General features: G+C 38.3%; 1 protein-coding gene across 1 annotated transcript in view; it reads left to right on the top strand.

The window, feature by feature from the left end:
- The first annotated feature begins 612 nt into the window (after nt 1–612).
- Nucleotides 613–10,755, top strand: part of LOC117302934 (fibropellin-1-like) — a 29,775-nt gene continuing 19,632 nt past the window's right edge. Inside the window, exons 1-5 of the mRNA XM_033786927.1 lie at nt 613–802; nt 5,394–5,599; nt 7,350–7,386; nt 9,760–9,950; nt 10,577–10,610. Of these exons, the coding sequence (XP_033642818.1) occupies nt 5,453–5,599; nt 7,350–7,386; nt 9,760–9,950; nt 10,577–10,610 (409 nt within the window). The 5' untranslated portion in view covers nt 613–802; nt 5,394–5,452. The remainder of the gene's footprint in view (nt 803–5,393; nt 5,600–7,349; nt 7,387–9,759; nt 9,951–10,576; nt 10,611–10,755) is intronic.

Below are 10,755 nucleotides of genomic sequence, written 5' to 3'. Positions count from 1 at the left end.
TGGAGTCTGTACGCCATACAAGGTCTAATTAGTCTTTATTTGTGTTTTCTAGTATATCCATATTTTCTTCTCTGGACTACAATACCGACCTTGCCGAGGGAAATGAAACTGTTATAGTACAGCTTGCTTGGAAATGAAAAGAGAAACAATATTTTATTATCCAGTTGCCAATTCACCCTACCAAAGTTTATAGACCGTGTGATGAGACCGCTCACACGAACTTTATTTTCGTTTCAAACTGTAAGGGAAGGAAACAACACTTGCATTGAGGGGCCAATTTACCTGAATCATTGGCCCATGGAGTGAGAAAAAGGGGGGGGGGGAGTTCAAGCCGTCATTTGAAGCAGGTACTCTATCGCACCCCAACTTTCTAATACGTCCACGAAAAAAGTTCAAGCAAAACATGCGAGAAACATACTTTTAAGTTGTTGTGGCCGTGTGATTGTTATTCAAAGTTAGGCAATGTACATTTTTTCAGCAGAAGTCGCCAAAAGCTTTGTATAGTTGAGGGCTTCTGGCGCTGAAAAGTGTGGGTGCTTTGACAGTTGAAACATAGCAACTTCAGTGACTGTAGTACCCTTAGAATCATTTCACGTATTTCACGTCGTGAGTTCGTTGACTAGAGTTGCCCTCCAATAAATCTCCGTGTTCGATTCGTTTGGGGGTTCTCACGCCAGTATACGAGCGGGCGGTTCGTAACGTTTGACGGCGACCATGGGCTGAAACACCCCGGAGCCTTGTTACAACGAGAAATACAAACCATGGAAATTGGACAATACTTTTAACTGGACTGGATTTACAGGTAAAACAATTCGTTTTTCTAGTCTTAATTTGATTATGATTATAGGCCTAATACCAAATAACAAGGATCAAACTTCTTGCGGAAGAGTTTTCAAATAAAAATTTGTCACAACAATAAACGTCTCTAGGTCGTCTTATATTTATACAAACCATTTCCAGCCCTTTTTTTATGCTTTTATCTGTCAACTTGTTATGTATTTACTAAAACATTTGTTAAACATTAAAAGCATTAAATAAAAGATGGCTTTCCCCGCCTGCGTTTTAGGTTTGCTTTGATAACATTTTGCGGTCATTTCAAAAAAATCTGTGTCCCGTAAAAAAAAAAAAAAAAATGCCCGTATACCTTCCAATCATTGCAGACATAAATTTTAAAGTAAAATTCAAGTCACATCGCAGATCATTAATTTTTGTGTAACTGTTTTTCGAGGTTCAACTATGAGTTTTCCCAGGGTTTTAAGGGTTATGAGACAACGGAGGGTGTCAATAACGGGAGGGTGCAACTTTGAAATTTTATATAGGATTTGAGGCATTGCGTGGTTATGGTATAGAAATTAGACTGGACTACTACTTTAGCTTATAGGATCGTATAAGCTATAAGCTAAAGTAGTAGTCCAGTCTAATTTCTATACCATCCGCCCTGGTAATAGTTAAAAAACAGGACAGTTCTTTTCAGAACTGAGAAGTCTCCCGAACCTCCGATTATCTACTCCACGGCAGTAGAATAAAGCAAGACAGTTCCCTAAGAACAACTCTACCTGGCAAGTAGATACACACATGGTGTTACCGCAAACCAAATATACTTTGAAATTTTAGTCAAAATATTCATGATCCCTTAAAGACTTTTCGGTAAAGAGCACCGTAGAGCTGCTGGTATAATATATAAACACAGCGACACTTGAAAAAAGGCTTCATGTGTGAAGCCTTTCTTTGCAACTTTGAAAGCACAAATTATTTGCAACATTCAATTGGTTGTTCTTTCTTTTATCATATTCTTGCAACTCTGAAAACCAATTGAGTCAAAATTTTCCCATTTTCAAAAGTAAATAATTGGAAACAAAAAGTGAGAATTACTTGCCTATAATTTAACAGCTATACTCAAAAGTTAACTCTGCCTTTAACAACCCTTGTCCCCGTGCCGAATATTTTCTATGTTAATTTATGACTAAGAAAAAAGGTGCAAAGAAAGAAACGGAAATTCAATCTATTATGAACTCAGTCACCCCCATAAATATTTCTTCTTTTGCAATATCATTCGTCCAGATAGTCAACCCATTATAAATGGATCATCACGTACTGTTTTATTTACCCTTCTATCGCATAACAAAGTCAAGAATATTGCACCCGCCGTGAAAATAAATAAGAGTATCAAATAATAACGGCTTTCGCTGGTGACAGATTCCAAAGTCTGTATTGCTTTTGTCTAAACATAAATCACTGCGAACTTCTGTGTTTTTGTCTATGCTTGTGAAGTAGTTTTTTTGTTCGATGAATAGACAATGAAGGTGGGAGGAATTCTAATGTTTATTTTCTTAACTGATATTCATGAAAATATTTGGATCTTGGCCATGTGGTCAGTAAAGTGACAATCAAAAGTTTGTTTTGTTTTCAAGATTGATTTAGCGGAAAATCGCATACAAAATGTGTCCGCATTATTGCGCGTTCCCCCCCCCCCCCCGATTTCACATAATTCCGTTTCCATAAATGGGAATAATAGTTTTGTGAAAGGGGTGATATGGTATTTTCAAAATCACGAGTTAAGAGCTTAGGCTCTGATTTAGAAAACATGCACTTAACTTTTCATTTACGGAGTTGCATTACAGGCGGACGGATCCCAAGCTGGAGACCAATCTCAAAGCGTAGTTTCGAAACGGGTCAAATGACTGTTAAAACACGGACGCTATCGGTAATTCTCAAAGACCAGTCTTCTCACTTGGTGTATCTCAACATATGCACAAAATGACAAACATGTGAAAATTTGAGCTCAATCGGTCGTCGAAGTTGCGAGATAATAATGAAAAAAAACCAAAAACCTTGTCACCCGAAGTTGTGTGCTTTCAGATGCTTGATTTCGAGACCTCAAATTCTAAATCTGAGTTCTTGAAATCAAATTCGTGGAAAATAACTTCTTTTTCGAGAACTATGTTATACTCCAGAGGCAGCCGTTTCTCACAATGTTTATACTACCAACCTCTCCCCATTACTCGTTACCAAGTAAGGTTTTATGATAATAATTATTTTGAGTAATTACCAATAGTGTCCACTGCCTTTAAAATATAATACTGTTAGGCCCCTATATCCCAAAAAAACATTTCGGGTTACACCTTGGAAGAAAGTGTTCAACAATTAATGTCATTTTTGTTCCTGATCAACATAGGCAGTGTATAGACTACATTCCAAAAATCCCATACGATTTATTCGTTGGGGTTATTAGAATGAGGGTTATTTAGGGCTAGGAAAATACGGTTGTCGGCATGATGTGTTGGCAGAACATAATGGGTTTAACCATTTAGCCACTGGACCGCCCAGCCACCTAAAGCGATACACTGTATTATGCGGTAGGAGGAAACCTCGCTATAGCTTTTGTTTGTAGAAAATAAGAAACATCAAAATAAAACTAGGTAGTCAATAGTATGCCTACGCATTGGTGAATCCATCTAGTTGTTTATAGATCATTATAATTAATTTTTCTCTTCACAGTTGACTTGACGAAGCTAATGATGATGAAATAATTTAGCACTTACCCAACAAAACGCTTATTAGTAAACACAAAGGAAACTGTATTTATCATTCATGGTGATATTGTCGAAAACTTATGCCTTCGCAAATAATCAGCATTGAGCCAGATAAAAGCCTTGACAAACTATTGTATCCATTTTATCATTATACAAAAATAATCGCCATAAATATTTCGGTAGGTTTATTGTTCCCCAATGAGGACTTGTACAAATATTACCGAAAGGGTCAAAAATTGTGCGTTTAATTATAAATAATAAGCCTTGGCTATCTTTAAAAAATTTGAACTACGATTTCAGTAAAGTTACTGCAAGAATCTTGAAAAGAAAAACAAAATTATTTCGGCAAACTCAGGCGGTGCAGGGACTAGAGGGTTAACAATCAAAAACACCCCAAAAGTACAATAACTACTCAGTTGTGAAATTGGTCAATCTTACTCCAGTTATAAAAGGCACAATTATAGAAATTGAAAAAGGTTTCTTTTTGTGGGTGGCCTTAATCCAGACTCAAAAGAACCTGGTGACAATTTATACGTGGGTTAACATAATCGGTCGCTGTGACTCTTTTTTTACGCAATAATAAACCCCCTTTGGACTGTATTGTTGACCCGAGGATTTCTTTAAAAATCTCATGTGAAAGTGGTTCAAAAAACATTATACCAGATCAGAATGGGTATATACAGGTCCAGTTACATGGTAAATTTAACCCGAAAGTTACACCCACCGGGTAGACAATTAGTTTATTAGGCTAGGTGTGCGTGTATTAACAGGTCTGGTTATTATAAGAAAAAGCCACACTCTTAAAATAAAAAAAAACACACTCATATTTCGGGCTGAGCTGTTTTCTTGCAGAACTTTCCAGAACTTTCAAAAAACTAGCAGGATTTAAAAACAACATTCCATACATAGCAAAGCTTCTCCTTGTAAAATTTCTCGCACTAATTTTTTGTTGGCAACCTTTTTTTCTCAAGTGAGGGTCACGTCACCTTCGAACTTTCCGCTAAATATTTATGAAAGAGTACAAGAGCGTGAACGACTATGGTGGCGCGTTGGAAGACAGTCCAACGTGTCATCAAAAATAGCAATATTAGTTAAAATTGAAGGAAAACGGACACAACAGAGGGGTTAAACAGCAGTTTTTTTAAAGGAATTAACAAGCGACCTATTAAAATGATGGTGTCAGTACAAAACTCATGATGTACAAGTTTTCTTTTTAGAAGGATTTATTGGAGACGGATTTTTTTTGCAAGGATTTAACGATAAAGAGCGATGACGGGTAACTGATCTTATAACGGCTTTCTAGTCACTATGAGTAACTTTTATTAGAAACGAATGAAACATCAATTTTAATTTGATTGCATTAGGCCTTAATTGATTGATTACAACAATTCGCTTTAACTTGTCACCGTCCCTTTCCTGTCAATCAAAAAATGTCCGGTGGCTTTAAACAAGCACACACGCCATTACATCTAACATGAATGGCATACACATTTTATGACAGGACATAATTATTTTAAAAGAAAAACAAGCCTCTTTTGTAGAAATGATGTTCATGGGACTGTGTGATGTCCACGCGTTTACTGGTCTGCGCAGGAACAGGTTAGACAATGAAATTAGCTGTTGCAAACTGCTTATCAACCTTAAAGAAACTATGTTTTAGATGCAAACAAAAATTGTTAACGGCCTGACGTTTCGACCCTCGCAGAGTCTTTCTCGATGGTTTTTTATTCAGGCATCAACGTTTAAAAAAGAGAAAATTATAAATGTTTTGTGCATGAGGCCCCTAGCTCTGTATAGCTTTCCTGATTCACAGTAGTGTAAGCTATAAAATAATTGCAAGCTTGTCTGTTTCATTCACAGCCAACATTATCACAAGTCTACAGGCCACCATTCAAGGACGAACTACGACTACGAACGAGATGACTTTTGGCCCTTTGACATGGAGGTGTCGCCGGGCTGCTACGTGGGCCCGCCCCGGGCCTGTCGGCACAAAGACACATCTCGCCGTAGTGGCTCTTCTCGTCATTTTATCTTTTGTTGCTGCCCAGGAAGTTGTGGATGGAACGGTGAGCAATAACAAGTTATTTCAATCAACATCAAGATAAATATTAGGATTCGGTTGAACAATTCCACTCAATTAATATCAGTGGGTTTATTTCACGGCGAGATTGAAATAAGACAAATTTGTGTTTGCAGGTAAACCCACAAAGCTCAAACCTACAATCGTGTGGCATTCCTCTTTAAAATATATCTAACCGAAAGGGTTTAACAACATCTGGAAAATCATTAACATTTCCCACGATTTAAAAAGCTAAGGCGCTCTTGAAGTGCCATCCAATATGAGTGAAATCATGAGTTACGAATTGCCGAAAATTATAGTGGTTGTTTATTTTTGAGGAAAAAAACAAAAACAATACAAACACAGTTGAGTTTAATATTCTTAAATTTTATCAAGTAATAAATCACAAGGGAAATTGACTGCGTAAATTGTTCAACGATTTTGGGTCGAACAAAGACAAATTATTCAACCCCAAAGTATCTTATATAACGTCTGTATTCTGAACCATAAATAAATATTATTTTATATTATTAAAACAAGCCTTGCTCTCGTACCCTAAATATTACCAAAATGTTTACACTGTAACCCGAATGTCAAACTTACAAAGTAACACCATGTCACTCAGTGACCGTAGCTCAATTTCTGTGTTTTCTTTTACACCCGTCAGTACAAATACAACATTCCCCAAAGGGTTAAATACACCTCATTTATCACACTATATTTCCTTCAACTTGGCCGTTTCGTCAGGCTTCTGAATCGAGGAATTCGGTCGTACAAAAGAAAGGGTGTTTTTGTTTGATTTCACGGGTTGTGCATGCAAGATGTAGTCTTGGCCCAAGACGACAGTGATTGATAGTGTAAGAGGGCGCGCTTTAGCGATGTACAATTGAGCGTACTACACTATCCCTATCAACCACTGTCCGCTTGGGCCAAGACTGTGCAAGACAGGGCAGAATGACACATCGTTCTAGTTTTACGCATCAGTTATACTTGTCAAACGGCCGCTCCTATACATTGCAACGATCCCAATCTCAAATTGCAGAACCCCGTAACATTCCAGCCAAACTAATTCGAGGAACTTTCAATTTGGGTAGAGGGCCTACTCCTGCTCCCCCGGCAAGTTTTTGGTCTGCACTTTAGATTTGCCATCCTCAAAGATGTTCCAGACTTTTTTAAGGATTCCCTTTTTAAGGATTCCCTTCTTTTATCGGTTTAGAAAACAAAATGTCCCTATTGAAAAGCACTACGACAGTGGCATTTATCGAAGTTCAGAAAAAATGCCCCCTCCTAACACAAGAAAGAAATGGCAGAAAGAAAGGCGACGCAAAAACGGCAACAACAACATGGACGCTTTGATAACGGGGACATTTCCTGCTTTAGACAATGGCGACTACGGCCAACGAACCCCGTGCATACGACTGAGCAAATTATTGTCTTTTTGAAAACTGTATGTTCATTGTTTCCACTATTGTTGATTGTTTGTCCTTCCGGAGTAATTCCAGTGTCTTGTGATTATCTGAAAAGGGTGAACGGGTTTTGAGACGCCATGGTCGGTCGGGTCGCTCGAGACTGTCGGCGGGAAAAGTGTTTTTGTTTCTAATTTATCCACTATGTTTTTTTATATAAATATTGTGAGGACATGCAAAGAACACACACAAATGAAGGAACCTTTAACATTAGAGATGAACATCAACTTTAGCACTTCCTCAGTCACCAGCCAAAATAACATTTGTTTCTCTCTCTCTAACATTTTACAGACGAATATCATTCAGTCCGAGAAACAACTAAATCACGGTAAGTTCGTGTGAATTTAATTAAGATCAAACAATCTATAAAACTGTCGAACACACAAGGCTCCCCGCCATTATTTTCCCCAATTCAAAAGACCGTTTTAGTCCCGTGCGTGAATTTGTTTTAAGAAAGAACACTTTTCACTAGATGTCTTTTTAAAACAAGCCATCTCCTAACAGGTAGCTTTGTATGAGCAATTCAAAATTTGCCGAAGTATTTTGTTATTTAGGCTATATAAAATATTAAGGGACGTGTCATTCGAAAACCACGCGTTTTCCGTTGTTTAATTGTTTACTTCCAAATCGAAATTCCAGTCGTAATCTCTCAATTTAAAGACACGATTGAGCCATTGCCTGCGGGGTTGGTGAATGATTTAGTGACACAAAATGCAACTTCAATCACTATGTTTTCGGGCGTTGAGCAATCCTTTATAAATCTTTTAAGTGCAGTGACATTTTTTTGGGGAGGAAAACCACAACAAAGTGAACGTTTTTTTACTATGAATAGAGGGAGCGAGACAATAGTTGAAATACCCACAAACTATTCGGGGCACTGAATGTGACATCTGATACTCGTTTTAATGACAGTAGACAGTCACGTTAAAGACAGTGGACACTATTGGTAATTGTCAAAGACCAGTCTTCTTGCTTGGTGTATCTCAACATATGCATAAAATAACAAACCTGTGAAAATTTGACTTCAATCGGTCGTCGAAGTTGCGAGATACAAATGAAAGAAAAAAGCAGCTTCGTCACACGAAGTTGTGTGCTTTCATATGCTTGATTTCGAGACCTCAAATTCTAAACTTGAGGTCTCGAAATCAAATTCGTGGAAAACTTCTTTCTCGAAAACTACGTCGCTTCAGAGGGAGCCGTTTCTCACAATGTTTTATACCATCAACCTCTCCCCATTACTTGTTACCAAGTAAGGTTTTGTGCTAATAATTATTTTGAGTAATTACCAATAGTGTCCACTGCCTTTAACAACTTTAGGTATAGGGCATACACTAGCACATGGGGCACGCGATATGACGTAATAACTTTATTTCCAACCCTATTTCCAACCTCGTACTGCTCAACACACCTTGGGGACGAGGCTGAAGGCAAAATTGTTTGCCTTTATCCGACCATGGAGGTAGCAATCCGACCGTCATTTGCGTCGCGCCCGAATCTTTTTTTGTCAACAAATGGTTTTTTTTTCTTACAAAAATAAATAAAAACATCGAAAAATTGGTGTTTGTCGAAACAGTATACAGTATTGTTCGTAAAACAGTTGTTTAAAAAAAAAAAAAAAACTCCAAGACATTTGAAAGAGATCAATACTGTGGAAGTGTTGTGTTATGATTTGACTAAAATCATATGACTGCAAAGCCGTACTGCTGGTGCTGTGTGATTTTCCTGCGGTTTGAATTTGAGGGAGAAATTTACAGGCTGGTCTGGAACTCCATCTTTGATTTGACAGGGCCAGGGCCATTCTCAATTTGCAAACAAAGTGCACTTCTATTGGAAAAAAAACCTTATAGTCTATGGGAAACTTTCGAAGGGGCACCAGACCAAGACCAGGGCAACAGATGCAATTGCCTCCAAGGCCTCCGTGTAATTCAAGAATGTGAACTCCCAATAACCTAACAAGTCGACGGCACATCCAAGGCTCCGTAACATTCCAACGGCTAATTTTCTATTGTCCGCTCCAAACTATTAACAACTTATCCCCAAGCAACATTCACCTAAAAAATGTTAATCCTTACCCACAATTCGGTAACACTAAATAGCGAGAGATTGTTAGACTGATAACCCACCCACAGGGAAAGTACAAATATTTTCAAAAGGTCATCTATGTCGGGGAAGAAAAACAACTTACAAATATTTGTCTCTTTACAGAGTGAAAGGAGCCAATTAGTTTACAAATTTCGGACCCAAGGTGTTTGGGTATTTTCGTAATTTTCTTAAAGCCCAAAGGGCTACACCTGTTTTTAAACACCGAACGAAAAATCATTGATCATTTGAGGAATGTCTCTTTACTTGCCAGTTTTCAAATACTACAAAGTGTTGTGACCAATTTCAATACTTCTGAAAACTTTCTATTAAACACAAATATATCCCATAAATGGGTGCTTGGTTTCCCCAAACTCAGCACTTTTCTTTACATGTGTATTGTACACAAACTGTGGCTATAGCTTTCCAACCTTGGTTGGCAGCAACTTGGGCTGTGGCGTTGCAATAAAATGGTCGATACGCTGCATCTGGGAGCGATGTGGGAGGGAGCAAGGTGGCATATCAAAAAGGGTGGATGTTATAAAATGTATGTCTCTAAAAGAATTCGAACTATGGACAGAACTTGAGTGATACTCAACTCATATTTCAATGTTCAATACAGAGCTGTCCCAAGATGTCCAGCGTACGAAAGAACCATTACAGTCGTCGGACATCAGCGTGTCATCGTCAACAGGATGCCTGACTGACGAAGCGGCAGACGGTACAGGGATTCCCGAGGTAGGCGGTAACATCGGAGAGGACTTGGGCTGCAAGAACGCCGAAAGGAACTCAGCAGCAAGACTGGACACACAGGTATGAATGGACTAAATTATTTTTATCATTGTGCTGCGGACTCTGATTGGCTGGCCGATGTCGCCTGGTTGTTTGACGAGTAGTGATTGGTCGGTTGATTCGGAACAGTTTCTGACCTAGAGCCTCTGGTTGGCTGGCCGCTGCTCTCTTGGTTGTTTCTGACCAATACACAAGCCTCTGAGTGTGACGTCAGAACTTCAGGATGGCTGATTGGTTGATTGTCAACTTAACATTGGCTTCCTTCCAAATCAGTCAGAAATGCTGCTATAGTTTAGTGGCTCTGACTTTATCTGCCGACTGAGTAACACAGACCTCGGATATCTGGCTTTAGCTGGGTTTTGCAGGCCTTGGTGCTCATTTTTGACTTGTTGCACGTCGTCCTGTGCCTTCTGGTACCTAATCTGATTGCAAGCAAGGTTTAGGTTTTTCAAGACTTTTGGCCAGCTTTTATTAGATTATCGGTCGTGTGGCCTGCTGACTGTTTGGCTAGTTATGGCTAGTTGGCCGGATGGTTAAATAAATAAACATGAATTTACGTTCATTCAGTCATGAACCCTAAAGTCTCAAAAGTCAATGCTACCTGTAAAATCTCATAATAACTGCTTTTTATATATTTTTTCATAAAGGTTGACTTAATCGAAGTTTGGACGACTGAAGAAGGTAGGAAACTTTTTGATAAACCTAAAAAGTCTTTCAATTTCCGGTTCAAAAAGTACTCCAATAGAATTGCATACAAGTTTTATTTTTAAGATTTAATCTTTCAGGATTTATTAAAGGCACATAATGGTTGCAAAAATGATTCAAG

Source organism: Asterias rubens, chromosome 19, assembly GCF_902459465.1.
Source record: "Asterias rubens chromosome 19, eAstRub1.3, whole genome shotgun sequence".
In the NCBI taxonomy this organism is placed as follows: Eukaryota; Metazoa; Echinodermata; class Asteroidea; order Forcipulatida; family Asteriidae; genus Asterias; species Asterias rubens.
The sequence above is the reverse complement of the archived record's forward strand: the minus strand, read 5'-3'. Positions and strand labels throughout refer to the sequence as shown.